The sequence below is a fragment of the Lepidochelys kempii genome, chromosome 5 (genome assembly GCF_965140265.1).
Source record: "Lepidochelys kempii isolate rLepKem1 chromosome 5, rLepKem1.hap2, whole genome shotgun sequence".
NCBI lineage: Eukaryota > Metazoa > Chordata > Testudines > Cheloniidae > Lepidochelys > Lepidochelys kempii.
In genome coordinates this window covers 100,027,858-100,049,497 of record NC_133260.1, presented here as the reverse complement: position 1 = coordinate 100,049,497, position 21,640 = coordinate 100,027,858, and the positions used below count along the sequence as shown (strand labels likewise).

Here is a 21,640-nt window from a genome sequence, read left to right as displayed (position 1 = left end):
GAAAAGGGGTAGTGATAGGTTAGCTGATATGCCATAGTTTTGTTGCAGTAAAACTTCAATCAACATGTCTATTGCTTTCCTGGTTTCTTTCTGTTATAGATTTTTTCTTTATTTTTTTTCTATTTAATTATATTTAGTAGTACTATTAAATATATTATTTTCAGTGGTAAATCTCACTCTTCACCTCTAGGTGCAACAGGATACTATTGCAGCCAGCAACTGCACTTACGATTATAATAGTAGGATAAAAGAATGGGTGGTACAGTAGTGCCAAGCCTATGATACGCATAAATGTGGAGAGTTTCACTATATCCAGTGAAATTTTGATTTCAAAACAAGAGATCATGATTACATTTGTCATCTCACAAATATAAACTTTTTTTTAAAGGCACCAAAACAGAGAGGCTGAACCTAAAGATTATGATATCAATGAAGTTCCTTTGGGTTCAAAGAATTTATGTCAATCTACTTACTCGAGATTTGGAACTGTGGATGGGGTAAATATTTTTTCTTTGTTTTAGCTCAAATGATTCAATATTGTTTATGTATTTATCATGAGGGCTTGCATCTGGTTTTGGTTTTGGAGGCATGTGTTGAATTGGCCTCCAGCATGGACCTTTTGGACAAACATAATAAGAGAATATTTCAATTCCATGCCACTAAATTAACATTTCTTTTCCTTGTCTAAAGCCTGACTTCCTCTAAGATGTTTTTTGTGTTTTTTCAAAGTCAGTTATGTTAGACTTCTTCCCCACCCTTCAGCTTTTGTACCCTTCCTGATTACTTATTGTTAAATTAGAAATAAGAAAAACAGAGTAAGAAAAATGAAAAAATGTTTATTTACAAATCTGACAAAATTATGGGATGCATGCAGGCATAAAAAGAAGCTAAGTTTTCACTATAATACAGCAAATACTGCTTTAAAATATATGGACCAGAATTTCTGTTGGCTTAAAAGGGGGTTAAGTTTGGTTAAAATAATCAGGAATGGAGCTATGCCCATCTACACCAGCTAAGGATCTGGCACAGACAAAATAAAACTAAAATCAATTTCTTTCAGTAGTAAACAAAAAAAATTTCTTTAATGAAATCCTATACTTAGATATAACTTTATTACAGCTTCCTGCTCCAGAAGCCTTTAATCAACCATACCATCACTTCTAGGACAGGAGTCTAGTTAGTGTAGTTAGTACTCTCTTCTTCAGAACATCTTTATTATTATTATAATTATTATTATTATTTATTATGAGTTAGTCTTCCAAGTTTAGATCCTCCTCTCAGCTTTCAACTCACAAGCCTGGCATCTGCCTTCTCTCAATCTGCGCACTCATAGTGGTGAATCCAGATTGCATTAACAGACCAAACTCTAAAATTAAAAGATGTGTTTTGAAACTGTATACTTTGTTATGATGTCATGTGATTAGCTACACATTCCACACTTCATGCTGGAGTTCTTGTACTGAATATGCATCACTGCATATGTTGGATAACAATCAACTATAAGCTGTGGTGGTGTTATGAAACAGAAATTTATTTGTACTTGATGGTAATATGTCCGTGTTATTTGGGACGAATGAAATTTAGAATGTCTTTGGTTTTCAGTTCTTGGGTTTTACAGACGGCATGGTAGATATGTATATTGTTGTCAGTATTCTAATTTTTTTTAAAAGCAAATGTTTTGGAATATAACCAGGGGAAACAAATTACAGTTACGGAAGGAGCCATAATTTTTCTTTTCTGACTTTTATGTGTTTAAGAATCCGATCCTGCTCATGTTGAAAAAATGGCAAAACTCCTATAGACTTCAATGAGAGCAGGAACAGACCTTAAATTCTCAATCTTTATGTTGTAATAACATGTTTGAATTTACTTAGTCATCTTCACTTAGATTTGTATATAATTTTTAATATTGGTATGATGTCTAAAGGAGCAGAATTAGCATAGAAATGTGTCTCAAAAGTAGCAATAAGCCTGTAATAAGTTTAAAAGTCTCTGTTAGAGGGAGCCAGATTCTTTGTTGTCCTGCACCTGGGGCAGTCATTTATACCACTGCAAAATGGGTGCAAAATACTAACTATTGATACTGTTTTTCACTCACTGTGCACTAAGTGCGTGCAACAGTTAATTGGGCCCAGGGTAACTTGCTGTTGAAGTATTGCAATGGAAGTTACCTTTTACTGAGAATTTTCTTTTAGGTATCAGGATTATGTTATCATCTTATCCCATCAATGCCATCGAAAGCCTGCCTGTTATGAACCAACTCGACAATGAACCAACTATCAAAGAGCTTAGCTTTGCCATAGATGGACTCCCCAATGGAAAGGCCCCCGGAAAAGACTGAATACTGTCAGAGGTCATAAAATGCGGAAAACCTATTCTACTGCAACATCTTCACAAGTTGCTCTACCTGTGCTGGAAAGAAGGCAAAGTACCACAAGAAATGAGAGACGCCAACATCATCACTCTATAAAAACAAGGGAGACAGGAGTGACTGTAATAACTATCCTAGCATTTCCCTTCTTAGTATTATGGAAAAAACCTTTGCCTGAGTTGTCCTGAACAGACGTCAGACGCTTGCAGACAGAGTCTATCCCAAATCACAGTGCAGTTTCAGAGCTAAAAGATCTACTATTGACATGTGATACTGTGACAACTACAAGAGAAATGCAGAGAACAAAAAAAGCCCCTTTACATAGCCTTCACTGATCTTACAAAGACTGGATACCCCCCAAAGTCCTTAAGCATGATTCAATCCTTCCATGAAAACATGTACGGAACAGTTCAGTACAACAATTCAGTCTCTGAGGCTTTCCAGGTTTGTAGCAGAGTTAAGTAAGGCTGTGTACTTGCCCCAACTCTGTTTGTGATCTTCTCCTTGCTACTGAAACAAGGTTTTGGTTCCTCAACTGAAGGAATCTACTTGCACACAAGATCTGATGGAAAGCTATTCAATTTTTCATGACTCAGATCTAAAACCAAGACTCGGTAGGCACTTATCCAACACCTCCTCTTTGCTGATGTCACAGCAGTGACAACCCACAAAGAAGCTCATCTCCAAAACCTTATGGACAGCTTTTCTAAAGCCTGCCAAGATTTTGGGCTTACCATAAGCCTAAGAAAGATGAACATAATGTGCCAAGGAGTTGAGGAAACACCCTCCTTCAAGATCAACAACTATGAACTCGAAGTGGTGAATGAGTTCACACACTTGGGGTCCACTATCGCAGTCAACTTTTCACTTGGAATGGAACTCAACATTGACACTGGAAAAACCGCCACAACAATGTTTAGACTGAGCAAGAGGGTATGGCAAAAGAACAAACAAACTGACAGAACACACAAAGATCTGTGTATCGTGCATGTGTTATCAGCACACTTTTGTATGGGAGCAAGACATGGACCTTATTCTCTCATCAGGAAAAGAGGCTCAACTGCTTTCATAGGCGTTGCCTTCACTGAATCTTTGGAATCTCCTGGAGGGACAGAGTTACCAACACTGAGGTGATTAAGCGGGCCAGTATACCCAGCATGCAAACTCTCCTCAAACAGAGATGCTTCTGCTAGCTTGGGCATGTGTGCCGAATTAAATGACAGATGCATTCCAAAGGACATCCTTTACAGCGAATTGGCATATGGAAAAAGACCCAAAGGATGTCCAAAATTGCATTTCAAGGAAGTGTGCAAGCGACACCTTAAAGAAATGGACATGGTTGTGGACAACTGGAAGATCACACTTAAGACTAGAGCCTTTGGAAACAAGATCTCTGGAGTTACAAGAGGAAGCCATCCAGCTTAGTAAAGGAGAAAAGAGCTTGCAGAAGGCAGAGCGAAAGGGTCAAAACATCACCTTTAAATGTGACAGATGTGGCAGAGATTGTCTCTCTTAAGTGCATCTCTTCAGCCACAGCCACGGTTGCCATAAAACTAACTGAGAAAATTCTTTACTTCTCAGGGGTGCATACCCATGGTCTCTTGAGACTGAAGGATGCCTACTACGAATTCTATTTAAACCTGGACATTCTCAAATATAAGTCAGTTAAATATGGTATTATTATCCTTCATCGTGAATCATTAAACATCTTATCACTCCTGCCTATTAATAAAGAATATATTCGTAAGTACAGTAGATTTGGTAAAAATGTGATGACCAAGCCTATTTGTGTCCAGCTTCTTCGTTATTCAAAACTGTGCAGTCTCTGGAAAAATTATGTGGAAGCCTGACTGAGATTTCTTTGGAACGGGGTCCTGTCAATCCTATTGGATCAGTAAAATCCTCATGTTCAATGGAATTATTTAAATTTTCATGCAGTGGAGAGGTATGAAAAGTTACAGAAGTACAGTACTCATAGCAATGGTGCAGTTTTCATTTTGAGGAGGCCTTCCCATGTACCACACATTTCTTGTTATTCAAATTCCAGTAAAAGTGCTGTAATTTTAAAAAGAAAAAACCCTGCTGTTACATTCCACCAGGACCAGAGATTCTTTTTCTAGTTTTTCTACAACAGTAGAAAATTGTTATGGACTTAACAGTGTGGTACAACACTTATTGTAGACTTGTGTGCAATACATATATGCACTGGACTTTTTTTTAGTTATGAATCCTGACTGTTTTATAGGATGTTTTGCCTTGGGGAGACATATCTTTCTTTTACACTTAATTTGATTTACTGCTAGCCATCCAAGGTTTTGATTTTGTAGTAAGAGAGCAAAAAACTATTTTAAACCTCTTTCTGCCAGCTGTACTAGAAAGTATCTTATGGTGAATTGCATTGCTTGCATTGTATAGGGCTTGATATGACATTATGAATTCCACTGTAGTTCAAGAGGTGGTAATTTCTGTACCTCCTACAAGGGAACAACTTAAATTGATATAAATGTAGATTAGAAAAACGTGAATGTTGTAGAGCAATTCTCTATAGCACAAGGGGGTGCACAAATACTTTTCTGTCAGTGGGTTAAGAGATCTATTTTAACATATATTAGGTTGGTATTTTAGTTGGAGAGAGCACAGAGCTCAGTGGAGGTAACTGTGCCAAGTGTGTGCCATGACAACCAAAATACATTTCACCCTTCTGGGGGAGGGGGGGGGTTTCCATTAAAACACTTCCTTGTAGTTTAAAAAGCAGCCAACTTTATGATCCCAACTAAACAAAACTATGCTATAATTACCAATGGTTTAACAACACCTATTTCTGTCTGCATTTGTCTACACAAATGCTGCTAGATTGCGTTCCTTGCCAATAGATGGAGACAGAATATTTGAGATTTTGATGACATTCTCATTGCACATTGAAGGAGCTGGCCATTACAGAATTCTCCCTTGTCGTCTCCAGCAGGTGGAACAGCTGCTTCAGCTTCTAATTGATTATTAAGAGCCTGGGCTCAGTGGGTCTGATGCTCTCCTCAGCAGTCCTGGTGTATTCAGGTGATACGGCTACACAGAGTATAGTGGAGAAATTGGAGACCAAGTCTAGGGGCAGGAGGAGGTGCTTGGATTCAGGGACCACATGCAGATCAGCATCAGGAAGTCCTTCTGCCTAATGGGGCGCAGGGTAACTTGCTGTAGAATCTCCCAGCATAGAGGAGTTCCCAGGAGACACCTGGGCTGTCAGAAGAGTGCCTCAGCTAGCAAGTAGTAGAGGGGTGGCCATGTTAGTCTGGATCTGTAAAAGCGGCAAAGAGTCCTGTGGCACCTTATAGACTAACAGACGTATTGGAGCATAAGCTTTCGTGGGTGAATACCCACTTCGTAGCAAGAATCAGCTAGCAAGAATCATTATACCTGGGCCTCAGGCAGCCAGCTCCCCTCTTCAGTTATTCCAGGCCAAATCCTTGCCCCACTGATTTCAAATGACAAAACTCCCACAGACTTCATTGGATTCAGGATTTCAACTGCTGTCTCTACTGTTTCATACTGGAGGTTTCTTGCACCACCATCCAGAAAATGGTCAAGACCCTCTGGATGAGTTGACAACATAGGGTCAGGTACTCCCTTTTCCTTTTCATGATGGGCACCGAGGTGCCCCTTCTCCACTGTAGTTCTCCCCTGAAATGGGGTCATATAGGCTTGGCATTTGGAAGAGCATGGATATGGATGTATCCTTCCTCTCCTAATTCTCAAGCATTGCTTTCTATGCTCATTACATCAAGCTCCTGATGACATACTCCTTCCATGGCAGCTTCCAAAAAAGTCTCCAAAGTAGTGTGGGCTTAGCCCTTCCCTCTCATATTCCATATCCAGGCAGAAATATAAGTCCAACCCCACTCTTTCATCTAGCATTATGCACAGCAGTCCCTAAGTAGCTGAGGCTGGTACTTGCCATAGGCAAGGATCTTACCCCCGACAGAAAAAACAGGCACCACTTACCGCTGCAGCAGGAAAACACAACTACGACTATGGCTGTATGGAATTTCTAGATGCAGCACACTTGGCTTTTAAAGAAAGAGCTACATAGAAGATGGAAAAAGGAAATCAAAGAGAAACAATCACACCTTTCCTTTCTCTGAGAGGAGGCAGGCTTCTATTCAGGGAGGAGTGAAACTGAAGTGTTCACAGTGGTATAGAAGAACTTGAAGAAAGAAAATTAACAGGTACTAAGTTTTCACTTAAATTCATAATGTGAGACTCTTAAGAGAGCATTATATAAAAGGTGAGTTGAGAGGAACACTCCCTTGATTAAGGCTGTGTGAAAGCACAACATAGTAAGCGTTTTAAGACTCTGTATTAAGTGTTAGAACATATTTTACTTTTTGCTTTCATATCACAACTAAGTTGTATTTTTCATGGTAGATATGCAATATCTGATGTATAGATTCTTGTGATAATCTTAATGGAATCTGTTTGTTTCCCCACTAATGACTCTGAGACTTGGCCAAGGTATTGATTTTAGATGTGATAGGCCATTATCAAGGCATACATTTCCATTAACAATTTCACTGCAGTACCATACTTCAAAATAGTACGGTACATGAGGTTAAAAAGACCCAAATGCTGAACAGGCATTGGTTTGCTGACTGACTGTAGCGATGACCAAGCAGAATTGTATGGTGCGCATTATTACTTCTAACTATTGAATTAAACAACGAATTTTAAAGAAATAAACTTGAAATTTCAATTAAGGTGCTGTCATTTTATTTAATAGATGTTCATGGAAATATCAACACAGCTGAACACTTATGTAAAGAATGCATTATCACTGAACATTTACCCTCTGTTTTAGCCAATTACAAATGAAACTAGGAATACAAGTACAATTTCTCTGTATTTTTATTGAACTACTGAGAGCTGATTAAGATGAGATTTTAGACATTTTTCTGCACTTTTATGAATAATATGGTGTTTTTTATTTATGTTTGTTATAAGGTCACCTATTCATGTAGCTGATTTGAATGAAATCTCATTTGGTAAAATGTAAGAGCGGGCTTTTTTAAAGTATATAAAACAATAACAATGCCATTCCAAGGAAAAAAAATAAGAATGAAAAAAGTTAATGGGCAGACTGACTGTCAATTTGTCCCTTATTGAATAAGTCTTTGTTTAATAAGGCTTCTTTGATCATTTTAATAAAATCATGAGCAATTGTGACCAGCTTGTACTCTCTTCTCCCCTATTTACACAATGGAAAAAAAGATCTTTGCAAACTTATTGAAATGTTGGTCCCATGAAGTAAAATAAAATGAGATTTATGTCTTGAATATTCTTGAATACTTGTACAAAGAATGCATTTCAATAATAAAATTTGCAGCCCTTTTCCAGCACTACTATAAGCTCTGTGACCTTGCTCTGAACAGAGTTAAATTATACTTGCATCTTATGAATTTGAGAGTTTACAGCATTGGCACTTTTTACAGTTTACAGATACCACTTTTTCTACAGCAAGAGACCTGGCCAGGTGATCAAACCTAGCTGTTGCTTATGTATAGAGCACTATTTTTAGACCTCCTAGCCAGAGCTAAACATTGTGCAACACTTGCAAAGCAAAATAGGGCTATGATGTATAGCATCCATTATAATAATTAATTAGCAAGCAACAAACAATTGTACAGTATTTCAGACTGAAAATAGCCTGTATACTGAGAACTGTTTTTTTTCCCTTTCCCAGTATATTTGTCCTTTTATGCTATTTTCCAGACATGGATCACCACATACCAGGATCATTTGTCTCAACCGTATACAGATAAAGGATATATGGAAATAGAGATTCGTAAATCCATGCTGAATGAAGATAATTTTGAAGATGGTGTTATTGACAGGTATAATTAATATTTATTGTGTACACTATAGAGTTTTGTGTTGGACCATTCATATAGGAATTGCATGACAGAGAATGATAAAATGAGACCATTTCCACATGGACCATTTCCAATGTCCCCCCACATCCACATGCCAAGGGAACTCTCCATGTCCAGGTCTTCCCTTCCCCATGCCAGCACCAGACCCCTGTCCTAGGATCATGTAGAGTGTCCTTTGTGGGATTGGCAATCTGTGGATAAGAGGAGAGTGAGATGGAGCCTGAAGGAATGTACTCTGTCTGTAACACCAATAGACCCCAGTTGTTGGCGGGCGGGCGGGATCGAACCTGGGGCCTCTGGAGCTAATTGTATGAATCTCTACTGCATGAGCTAAAAGCCACGTGGCCTTTAGCTAAGGCTGCAGAGCAGACTCATTAATCTCTCTCTAAGTAGTCTCAGTGCCACTAGTGGGGTGTTCTGTCCCATCACAGAAGGTGTGTGGGTTACACATCCTCCTACCAAACCTCAGGGAATCCACTCCAGAATTAAAGTTTTTTATTAATTTTTGAGTTGAAATTTCTCCATGCTGTGGATCCCCTCTTTTGAGGTTGGGTTCCAGAAGTGGGCTCCAACTGTCATGTGTCCACCTCCAGCTAACAAAGTAGGACCTTTACAATCTAATAAATACTTGAGATGGCTGTATACATTCTAACCCATAGATGGCAATGGTAAACATACATACAAGCTATAATTTGTATGCTAACATTTGCACCAGCTTCTGCTGTTGCAAAAGGAATTGCATTTTATCATTGGTAAAAAAATATATATATAAAAAAAATAGTGCAAAGCTAATCTCCCCTGCCCCATGAATCTGGGGAAAATGTGCTATTTGCTGGTTTAATAACCTATGCAAAAGTTTTTAACAGCTCTGAGATGGTTCTTTTTAAATGTTAATCATTCAAACCTTGCTACCAGGTTGCATAGAATAAGTTTGAAAAATTGAACTGCTTATGATTATGCTAATTTTCTGAAAATCATCTTTTCTTTTGCAGGGAGACTGGACTGCCCAAAACAGGAGTTGGAGCTGTTTTGCCAAGACACCCTTCAGATCACTTTCAAATGTTAGTAATCCTCCCCAAAAAGCAGCAAATAGTGATGTGCTGTTTAGGGATAAATTATATTTGTTCTCTGTGGCTTGTATTGTGTCTGGGTCTGGAAAGATCCCTAAAACTTTGTTTTTACATTAGCTAATTGAGAATTACTTCTTGAATTATTGTATTTAGTTCATCCATAATATTATGCTTAGTATGTATGGTTTTCACTTCCAGCATAGCTAGTGACTCAAGTAACATTATTTAGTAATAGTATATTGGTAAAATAATTACACTAATTTTAATCTAAGGAAAAAGAGCAATACATACAATACACAGGGCTGTAGTACTGCCTATTATTAATGTTGCTGGACACTTTCTATTATAAGACCCTGTTTTTTGTTACCTATATGTTTGCCAGACTTTAACAATGTGAGAGAATGTTTTCATGCTCGCTGTCTGCTTCAGGCTGTTTTTTTTTTTTTTCCTTAAATTTCAGCCAAAACCATTCAACTGTTTCTGAAAAGGTTGTTAGAGGAAAAAATGTCATTTTTCAGTGTTAAAAAATGTCAGTGGGACCTAATTACCTTTTATGATTTGGGCCTAGAGCACACAATGTAGCCTGTAGGGGAAAAAGTATCATCTCACTTTGCTGGTCTGTGCTGTCCCAATATGACCCCTTGTATGCAGATGCACAGTTAGGGTTATCTAAACAATCGTAATTCTGCTTCTGTAGTGCCAGGAGAATAACCAGAATCTCTGATGCAATTTTATGCATCCATTACAAAGATTCATCTAATTAATGATCACAAAACATCAATACCTTACTCTGAATCATACAGGGTTAGGCAGTCTGTGGGTTGCATCTTATCCCATTTTTCATTTACCTCCATGTCTTTAATTATTCTTTCCTTCAAAATTTGTTCTTGCATATTGTGGTCAGACTAACTGGTCTGTAGTTGCTTAGATTGCATTTTTTCCCTTTCTTAAATATAGATGTTATATTTGCTATTCTCCAGTCATAGAGTACTACCTCTGATTTGATATATTTATTAAAAATCCTTGCTATCAGACGTGCAATTTCATGTACCAGTTCTTTCAGTATTCTGGGAGGGGGATTATCTGCTCCCCATCCCCCCGACCCATGATTTGACTGCATTAAGCTCTGTGAGTTTAGCTTCTGCCTTGACTGGTAATTTTCCATTTCTATAAACTCATGATCATTAGCCATTCTGCCTTAACCTAGAACATGGGGGCCATCATCCTTATTGGAAACTGAGCCAAAGTATTCATTTAGGCTAAGGACATGGCATTTATGACACTTGCATAGCAAGTGCAAAGCTTAATGTGGTAATAAAGCATCAGGTTTAGGATTGGAGTCATGTGCTTATGAAACCAGTTATAAAACCAATGCTCTGTGGTTCTCTTTTTCAGTACTTCACAAGTACAAGCTGTGTAAGTATAATGTCTTCTCCAAATATAAAATCAGAAGTAAGGATTAAAATCTGATGGGGATACAGAGATAGAGTTGAAGTTATGTATTTGCATACCATCCTTTGGGGGGGGTTATTGTAAAGGAGAACTTCAGCTTAGAATGTCAGTTTGTGATTTTAAAAAATTACAAATATTCCTTAAGGGTTTTCATGCTGAAATGAGTGATACAGTGACATAACTACAGATTAATGAAGATTTTACCCGGGATAGCTTCTGATGTGGAAAAGACACCATGCTTATCAAACATGGAATTCTCTTTAACTCTTAAGTTTTGTTTAAAAGATATAATTGGAAGTCATTCTTGATTTAACAGTGTTAAACTAAAAGTAAAATGTGAAATCAGCCTCTGCTGCCTCAGGGTTAAGCACTGTGGAAACTGTCTGCCTGGCAATATAAGTCTGAGCATTATAAATGAGGTTTGATGTAAGCATAGGATAGAGATTTTGAAACCCAAAGGAACAAGGCAAGTGATCCCAAGTGTAAAGGCAGTGGAGCAGTTCATCATATCCGTAGGGCCAAAGCATTTTATTACAAGATCTGTTAGGGTGGACATGAGGACAATGCAGGAGAAGGTGATCTGTCTGGGAGGGGAAAGGCATAGTAGTTTTGGGGGTTTCAATATGTTATAACATTAAAATAATCAAACTGTCATAAGGAAACAGAGATACAGTTGGGTTTTAATTATATCAGATTCCAATCCTCCATGTAATTTTCTTATAACTTTAAGATGTCTCTCATTTACCATACAGAGAGATGTATACGGATAGAATGCTAATTATGGTAAAAACACTTTAATTCCATAGTGTTTCAGAATCTGCTCTCTTGAATGTAAATTTTTTTTTTTTTTTTTTTGCTTCTCACTGGCTGTGTAGCTGTTAAAATTAAATGCCAACTTAAAAAAGACAATGCAAAAGAATGAGTTTGCTCAATGGACTGAAAAGGAGTGCTTCATGTTATGTGGGAAAGACTGTAATCATAAGATACATTTCAACATCAAATTAACCCTTATGGAAAAATAATATTTTTATAGTAATACTTGAAGTATTCCACTTGCTTGTAAAAAAGAATATTTTGGAAAATTTCCAGACAATGTCAAAGTGACCTCTAACATTCTATATGACTAACTAATATTCAGTGATTGGTCTGTGTACATTTCTTTGTGCTCTTAAAGTTTGATCTTAATCAGACAAGTGCAGTGTCAATCACATCACATTTTTCTTGTTGGTGTTCAGCCATCCAAAAAATTAGATTATAGATAGGGTTCATAATAAATAACTTTTAATTATTTTAAGGTATTTTTTTAAAAAAGGAGCTAAGTATTTAAATTTAGTTTTCCAATCTACTGTTACCCATACTCAAGATAGGTGTGCAAATGCTTGATGAATGTACATGTAGCTAAGTTCACGTAGACCAGATAGACTGCTTTCATGGTAGCAGCTCTGTGTCAGGGAGGTGAGTGCAAAGTGTAGATGAGACCTCTTCTGTATTGCATTTCAGTCAATTTTGCTTACTGAAGTTTTTGAAGTGTTTGAAGAACTTCAGGCTATGACCTATAATTTGGTTACATTCCCTGTACAGCTGTTAAATCTAATGGGTAGACACTGATCCATTAGTGGTAGAGATAGTCTGTGCATCCAAGGGAGTGCAACATGCCAGGATCTCTTAAACAAGCAATTGTTATGTTCTTGGTCAAGAAATCATCTATTGATGCGCTGGAGAGGTTTTAGTTGGGGGCTGAAGGTGACGGCTAGTGGTGTTCTGTTACTTTCTTTGTTGGGCCGGTCACCTTCAGCCCCCAACTAAAACCTCTCCAGTGCATCATCAAGGATAGACAACCTGTCCTGAAGGACGACCCATCACTCTCACAGATCTTGGGAGATAGGCCAGTCCTTGCCTACAGACAGCCTCCCAACCTGAAGCAAATACTCACCAGCAACCACACACCACCCAACAAAAACACTAACCCAGGAACCTATCCTTGCAACAAAGACCGTTGCCAACTGTGTCCACATATCTATTCAGGGGACACCATCATAGGGCCTAATCACTTCAGCCACACTATCAGAGGCTTGTTCACCTGCACATCTACCAATCTGATGTATGCCATGATGTGCCAGCAATGCCCCTCTGCTGTGTACATTGGCCAAACCGGACAGTCTCTGCATAAAAGAATAAATGGACACAAATAATACGTCAAGAATTATAACATTCAAAAACCAGTTGGAGAACACTTCAATCTCTCTAGTCACTCGATTACAGACCTAAAAGTGGCAATTCTTCAACAAAAAAACTTCAAAAACAGACTCCAACAAGAGACTGCTGAATTGGAATTAATTTGTAAACTGGACACCACTAAATTAGGCTTGAATAAAGACTGTGAGTGGATGTGTCATTACACAAAGAAAAACTATTTCCCCATGTTTATTTTCCCCCCTACTGTTTCTCACACATTCTTGTCAACTGCTGGAAATGGCCCATCTTGATTATCACTATAAAAGGTTGTGGTTTTTTTTTCTCTCATGTTGGTAATAGCTCACCTTAACTGATCACTCTCATTATAGTGTGTATGGTAACACCCATTGTTTCATGTTCTCTGTGTATATAAAATCTTCCTACTGTATTTTCCACTGCATGCATCTGATTAAGTGGGCTGTAGCCCACAAAAGCTTATGCTCAAATCAATTTTAGTCTCTACTGTGCCACAAGTACTCCTGTTCTTTTTGCAGATACAGACTAACACAGCTGCTACTCTGAAACCAATCATCTCTGTTAATGATCTGCTCATGGCATCTCTTTTGTACCATTGACCATGACATTTGATTGACAGAGATTGATATAGACCCTGGGAGTGTTCCAGAATGGTACTTGAATGGCTGTGTTCCTTACTGTCTGAAAGGACTGAGAAAGTATCGTTTTGTGATTGCTCTTCTGTCTCGATGGTGCTCTCATGAGATGGGCCAAGGTCCTGTTCTGTCACCCTTCTTCACTGTGTAGGCAAGTCACTAGGGATGATATTGTTTTCTTCTCAATGCATCAATATACTGATGGCTAGTGTCGACAGGTACTGATTTGGCCTATATACCTTTTATTGTTTGCTTTCCGGCTACTTTGGAGCCCACTTTTCTGTTTGTATTCTGTCCTGATAGTTGAGATCTGCTGAGGTGTTGAAGCTAACAATTTGAAGGGGGAAAAATAATTCAAGTGATTTAGGATAGTGAGATATATAACATTTGCAAATGTTATAAACAAATTAGAAAGTAATGGATTAACTTCATAAACAGAGAATTTATTTTTCAGAAAATTTGATTTCTAACCTGATTAGTATTGCTTTCAAGTATATTTTTCTCTGTATTGGCTATTATTAGACTTTACCTGATTTATTGTACTAGATTAAAACAGAGAGTGAAATGAAGTCCTTGTTGAAGTCAAAGGCCTCTTCCTATGCGTCAGTTAATTGAAAAAGAAGAACCTGAACTGGATTCTGGGTACAAATTTTTCAGTAAATCTGTATATGGTGAAGTGACTTTAAATTGTTATGCTGTTCCTTGCCAATCACATTTGAAAAACATCTAGGCCCAGATTTTGGAATTTGGATGCACAAAGCTAGAAACCTATATCCATGTTTAGGTACCTAAATTGGTGGCTTGATTTTTTCAGTTATACTAAACATCCTCTGGTCTTATTGAGTTCAGTGTGGGCGGTAGATTCTTGGCATTGCTGAAAATCAAGTATTTTATTTAGGTATGAAATATGGATTTAGTTGTCTAACTTTAGAGAACTACATTTCTAAATGGTGGCCCTCACTCTTAACAAAATCTTTTAAAGAAAGTTGTGTGCAATGTAGTGGAGATGAAAGCAGAAAAAAATCTATTCCATTGACCCTAAATCTGTTAGAGGAAGGTGAGGGGAGCCAGTGTAACATTTTTTTCAACCCTTTCAGAAGCTCTTTTGAGAGAGCCCTGTGAGAGTGGCATCTTAGGTTAGGGGAGCCTGGTGTCTGGATCGTTGTGTATGGACATTGGTATGGCTCAGCTATATACAGATGGTACCTGACATAATGACCTCTGCATAATAGGTTATGGTCCATGACTGGAGCTCCTACATGCTACTGCAATACAAATAGCAATAATCTGAGGGATCTGTGTTTCCAGGTTTCATGTTGAGGGAACAGGGTATAGTGCAGAGGCCCGTACTCCACATGAGGCCTGGAGATACCCAGGATTTCGTTGCTGATCTCTGTAAACTCACGTGGTTGCAGGGCTATGTCCCCTCTGTGGACCCATAAGACTCTCCCCGTTAAAAATAAGTCAGGAACTTTGTGAGTTACATCTTGTTGAATTTCCTGCATTGCTTTGCCTTGCCTGTGGGTTATTCAAATACATATCAGTTTATTCATGATGAGAAGTGATTCTCTCTCAACAAACTTGTGTATTGCTGGTTTGAGCAAAATGGACACAATTTTCTTTTAAGTGCAAAACAAAAAGAGTAGCTGTGCAGCTGCCGGTATATATATTTTTAAATAGAAGAAAAGGAAATAAAAAATTGAGGCAATGATAGCCCTGTTGAATATAATGGTGGGTAAGCTAGCCAAATCCACAAACTTGATATTTACCGTACAGATTCCTTCTTAAAAGCTACGAAGTCTAAGGGGTTCATTTTAACTGGATCATCTGCTTTTGATGATAGCTTTGAACCCATTTCAAAAAGTTAGTCATTGCCTTGGAGTAGGATCTTCAGAGAGGGTATACTTTAAGACCAACACATAATGTTTGGTGAGGATGATCAAAGGATGTTGCAGTCTTTATTTTATTTATAGAGCCCAAAGTGTCCTTCAAGTAAGTCGGAGAAAATGGAAAAGTAGTCTTTGGACTATATCTTTGAAATGTATAGTTACTGAAGGCCAGGGACAGGAGCTAAATGTAATTTGTTTGGCCACTTCACATAACCATCACATTTTCCTGCCAGTTTTTAGGCATCATTTTAAAAGACCATTTTCCATCAAGAAGAGAAATCATCCAGTGCTAAATCTTCAAAAGTGCTCATTCTAAAATGTGCTTTTACGTTTGAATAAGGCCATTTTATACAAATATGCAAATATGTATAAATTGCAGTAGTTGTGTATCAAAATTAAACATGTACAAGTGCAATTTAGCACTTATACTTTTGGAGATTTGAGCTCAGGCCTTGCTCATTTTTAGCAAAGAACCCTGTTGTGGAATCTGAAATACAAACCACTGTTTACTAAAGATTGAACCAAAATTATCACTAAACCAGTTAATCCAACTCTGTTAGAGAAAATCACAATGTCCAAACTGAATAAATCACTCATTATGAATTTTCCATCCCACCAGAGTTAAAATCTTCTCTGCTACATCACTTAAGGCTAGCATTTTTCCCATTGCCTTTGTCCTATCCAGCAACATGCATTTAAATATTATGAGTCAGTCTTTCATAGATGCTGTTTAGTGATATAGCTTAGCTAGTTAACTGGACCTTTCTCCTTTTCTTTATCTCTGTCTAGTTGCCTCATGCAATAGCTAGACTGAACTGTACCTGACTCTGGTTGAGGACTGTATGTAGAAGGCAAGGTCCCTGACCTGTCTTCAGGGATTCTACCTGTAGAGACCGCTCCGCCTATTGCCGTAACGCCACCAAATTATTAAAGCTGACATGCCTTTCTTCCTCCAAGCTGTTGGAGGCGCTTCATTTAAATTAAAAGATATATGAGCCTGCACTCTGCCATCCAAAAACTGACCAACAGTATTTGGACAGCAACTTCTATTTCACTCTCTTGGCTGTCTGCTCTTAGCTGCACAAATAGGTGACGGACAGAGGAAAGATCTGGGTTACTATTCCCAGGTAACTCTCTGATGACTAATTGTGAGGCAAGTCCTCAATCTGGACACAAGGCAACATTAATCATTGGGATCCCCAGACCAGTGATTCTGAAACTTTTTGTATTGGCAACCCCAGTTAGTATATAGGCTTGTTTGTCAGCCTGAGATAAAATATTGGGTTTGACTTTTTGATACTCTTATATCTTACACTAATATGTGTGAAGAGCAATGAACAAAGACACTGTGTGTAGCATTTCCCACAAGCAGATGGGGCTTTTAGTACAATGAGAAAAGATAAGGGATAGCGCTAAAGTGTTACGGGGTATGGTGGGAGTGTAATATATGAGCATACACCGGAAGGCTGCCTGGCTCCTCTCTCAAGCCAAAGTCAGGCAACCAGTTAGAAGGGTTAAGGGGGTTGGGGAGGAGGCATAAGACACCCTAAAAACCAAAGAAAGGCCTGGCCTTGTCCAGAACACAACCTCACTCCTTACCCCTCCCGTGGGATACAAAAGAGGTGGGATAAAGACCCCAGACTTCCTGTCCTCCAAAATGGAACATGACCATAAGTTGTAAGGGGTGTGACTAGGGCGTGCACTGCAAGTATTTGGGCCTGCTAAGGAGGAGGAGGTGGGAATGGGGGATAGGGACACAAGCAAGGCTGTGCAGTGTCAGAGCTGGAATGGAACACTGGGAAACAGACTGTGTCAGCGTGTAGAGCAATGGATATGCTTGCTTGGAACTAACCCCAATAAACGTTGCATTGCCTGCACTTCGGACTTCCGGTCTTCTGCTTTCTGTCTGCATGACAAGAACCAGGGAAGCCTGGTTTCAAACAGCAAGCCTGAGTGCGACCCTAACCCCTTATAAATTAAAAACACATTTTTTTATATTAACACTATTTTAAATGCTAAATTTATAACCCTATTGTTTAAAATGAATTTACCGTTTCTCACTGTTTTTAAATTAAATCTAAAACACATTTTTATCAAATGATTGTTATAATCAGAAAAGTTATTTTTTAATATTGGGGGAGGGGTGTGAAGAAACTCTGTCAGTATTACTTTTCATAGCAGACTTAGTGTCCCATTGCTACTCTTATTTCTGTGCTGCTGCTGGCAGTGGCACTGCCTTCAGAGCTGGGTGACCAGCTCTGAAGGAGGTGCTGCCACCAGGAGCAGCGCAGAACTGCAGAAATAAGGGTGGTAATGCTATACCATGCCACCCTTACTCCCTGTATAACACTTGACCTTTGCAATGGGAGGGGTGGCTACAGGGGGGCTAAGGCAAATTTTGGGGTGGCCCAGTGCCACCCCACCAGTATGTCTGACTGTTAAATTATAGATTTGCTTTTTTTGTTGTTGCCAATCTCAGTGTTCTGATTTGTCTGCAGTCTAATACAGCTCTTTAGCTGCTGAACAATCAAGACTTCTAATGTTGTCTCAGTCCCACCTTTTCAGTCTCAAGATAACAAACCTGTGTGCACCATACTACAATCCCCAGAGTCCAATTTCCTTAAAGTGGTGATGATACCAAATATATATTTTGTTTAGGAGCAAGAATCTCTGCATTATACATTTACAATACTTTTTGAAGTAAGTACACTGCATTGTGATGGAAAGGTGTGTGTAATTTTCTGAAACGCTAGATTTAAATTATATATTTATTTTAGCAGTTGTTCTCGGTTTCATGCATGTGCTCGTGACCCTGATGTAATAACCTTGTGACCCCTTAAGGGGTTGCGACCCCCAGTTTGAGAACTCCTGCCCTAGAAAAATGCATTGACAGCCACCTGAAAAGATCCTACAGCTTTTTTACACTGATCTAGTACTCTCTAACCACTTTCCAATTACCACCAGAGACCTTACAAGAATTGTATATAGAGCCCCTCTCTTCTCATTGTAAGACTCCTCTGAGCATGGTCTGGAGGGTTCCACTTTGCTGGATATAGTACCTAAATAGTTAAATACCTGCCTAAACTCTGTGCAGCTGAATCTACTATGTTACAGAACAAGTCCTATGTCCTGAACGTATTTATTTTCTGCTGCTTATCTACCTATAAGTCTGCTGATAATTTTTCCCCCATTGTACTTTAAGGTGAGTGCTCCTTCCTTTGAACTGACAGGAACAAAGTCCGGGGTGCATTAGCACTGCACCTGGCAGACAGACAGTGGGTGGAGAATGCTCAGTTATTCTAACAGCACTGATAATCCTACAGGCAACAGCACATAAACATAGTTCAACTATAGGAAAAAATGCTGATTTAAACTTTGAATTGGAAGGTTGTAGTAGGAATTGCTCCACTTTGCTCTTGTGAATGATACCTATGGTTAACCTCTCTACTGTTTCCTAACTTACATATCTCTTATGAAACGAAGGATGTTCTTTTAATTCAAGCTATAATAGAGAAAGATTTTGTATTACAGTTACAATATCTTACAAAGGAAGATATCAGGCCATATTTTCAGACATATATGTGCCCAGCTTATAGGTGTAAGTACTTAAAAGTGAAAATGGAGGGCTGTGCATACACATCAGTGTGAGCATGCAAAGCTCTAACTCTGTGTGCACATCTCAGTACCTGCTTATATAGGCGGAGGTATGCAAATAGGTGGGTGAATTTTTGCACACGCATATCTGAAAATGTAGCACTATATGGCTCAGTATAAGGACTGCTCCCAGTTAAATTAATATAAAAATAGTCTGCCTCTGGATTCTGACCTGGAATTTCCTTTTTTCCAAGTAGAAAGAGGGAAGTAAATTGCAGCGTACATTTGCTCAGTCAACCTTATTCACGAAGTGAAGGACAGTCTTTTTGGACTAATTTGTTGTGACCAGATTTGACAAGACTTTAAACAGTTAACTGCACTTCTAAAAATGGTGGTTATCCTAATGTTTCCATTATCTATAAAATAAACTGACCTTAATGAAAAGGTATTTGTGATACCGTATACCTTACTTTTTTGTTTTGTGCATCGTAGGTATCTGGATACAACATACCGTATAGACTATGTTCCTCCATATGATTATACGCCATATGTAAGTATATGGAGAAGAAAAGTGCTATTTTACAGTGATGTTTTACATGTAGCTTCATATCGAGAGTATTTAATTAACCTTGGGAAAAGAAGAGGCTGCTTTTGAAATGTTGATTTGTTCATATTTGCATAGAGCCATTAGCAATATAACTATGGGAGTCAGTAATTAAGTGAGACCGTTATAACAGCTATAATTTATTTTTAAGTTTATATACTACAGGGACACAGTTCTTCATTTGCTTATAACTTGCTAGCAAACTGTTTATTTAAGATTTCCCTCCACAGCTATTTTCTGTCCTTTCTTGGTTATCTACCACACAAGTTCAGTGTTTTGTGGAAAATAAGATATTTATAACTTTCTTTCCATCTTTGATTAAACTTTATTGATGCTTCAGCATGATAAAAGCTTAAAGAATTCATTTCTGTATATCTTCTTTTTTCACCACCACATGCATGAGTATCAGTGTTCTCTTGATACAAGGAGTGAAAGAATTGTGTTATTGTGTGTATAGTAACAAATACAAAACTGGAATTAAATAATAATGAAAATAAAATAAAAACTTAAAGGAATAACAGTTTTTTGGAGGGAAAACCAAAGGTTTTGGGAAAGCTGCTTTTTTTTTTTTTTTGAGCATGGAATTGATTACTGTACCCTCTTAGAGACTCCTCCATATTTTTAAACAAATTTTTATTGTAATCTAAATACGTTGTTCATGAAAGATGCTTGCCTGTCAGACATGGAGTCTGAAGTCCGGTGTTTGTATAAAAGGTGCAGCATATATATGTGTAAGCTCTCGGACACTGGCCTAGCAAAGTACCTCAGCATTGACTGAGAGGGGACCACTTCTAGAAATAAAAGATAGAGGTTAAAATGAGGAGGGAACATGAGGGAGTGCTGATTGCTCCATCTCACTGACTGGTGAATTGAGGACTCGCCATCCATGGGAATCTAAAATAGGAGCAGCAGAAGGACCTGACACCTGGCTGTGGAGTTTCTGGGGCTTCTAGTCTTCCCCCCAATATGTGGAACAACATCTGAGGAGAGAAGATGTGTCCCTTAATAGCCTCTTTTACATGAAGATGAGTCCTCTTAACAGCTTTGCCTTCTCTTCAGGGAAAGAGGGGGAGGAATAAGGAATCTCACTGAAAGCTTCAATGGGATAGAAGAAGAGATACTATTTCAGCACCCCTCACCCCAGAGAAAAAAAGCCCAGGAGCAACAAAATGGCTCTGTCTGGTCCCCTGGGTGACATGGTATAAGGAGGAAGCTTGATTCAGCATAGTTTCAGCAATTCTTGTTAGGCCTGACATACTCTCTACATTAACACACTGTTGTCATAATCTGTATCTAAAAGGTGTCATGGAAAAATCATATACAAACTGGTACCAATATCATTGCATGATGTACAAATGGGGTATGTACAAAGAGTTATAAATATGTGCTAGAATTGTGTTTGTTTGCCAAGCAATGCATAAACCCAGTCTGCCCTAGACAAAGGAATACGTTTTTCTATTTGACCAGCCTGGTCATCAGGCAGAGACAGTGAAGGTACATTTACATATAAGGTAAACAAAGGTAACAAGCAGTGGGGAAGACAGCATGACATCTACAGCCAAGGAGGACAGAGAAACTTTGGGCGTATTTTTCAATGAATACATTTGAAAGATTTACTTTACTATCAAAGAAGGGGAGAGAGCCATCTAAGTTATCCTTCACCAAAGGAGTCAGAGAAACGAAGTACTTTGAGCTCTGTGTGTTGGGTTCTGGCTAAAGAATGGGCCAGCCATGCTGGGAGAATGACTGTGGGGAGAAAACCTTCTTTGAACAAAGGACTCGTTTGTTGAGTTTTTGTCTTAGAAAAATATTTTTACTGTTTGTAGCCATTTCTATTCTTATTCCTTTTCTTGGTATCACTTAAACCTATGTCCCTTTTTAAATAAACTTGTT

At 38.3% G+C, this 21,640-nt stretch overlaps 1 protein-coding gene across 1 annotated transcript in view; it reads left to right on the top strand.

Moving 5' to 3' along the window:
• The window catches only part of CFAP95 (cilia and flagella associated protein 95), a 54,081-nt gene that overhangs the window by 15,351 nt on the left and 17,090 nt on the right, over window positions 1–21,640 (top strand). Inside the window, exons 2-5 of the mRNA XM_073346245.1 lie at window positions 389–497; window positions 8,132–8,253; window positions 9,285–9,353; window positions 19,636–19,693. Of these exons, the coding sequence (XP_073202346.1) occupies window positions 389–497; window positions 8,132–8,253; window positions 9,285–9,353; window positions 19,636–19,693 (358 nt within the window). The remainder of the gene's footprint in view (window positions 1–388; window positions 498–8,131; window positions 8,254–9,284; window positions 9,354–19,635; window positions 19,694–21,640) is intronic.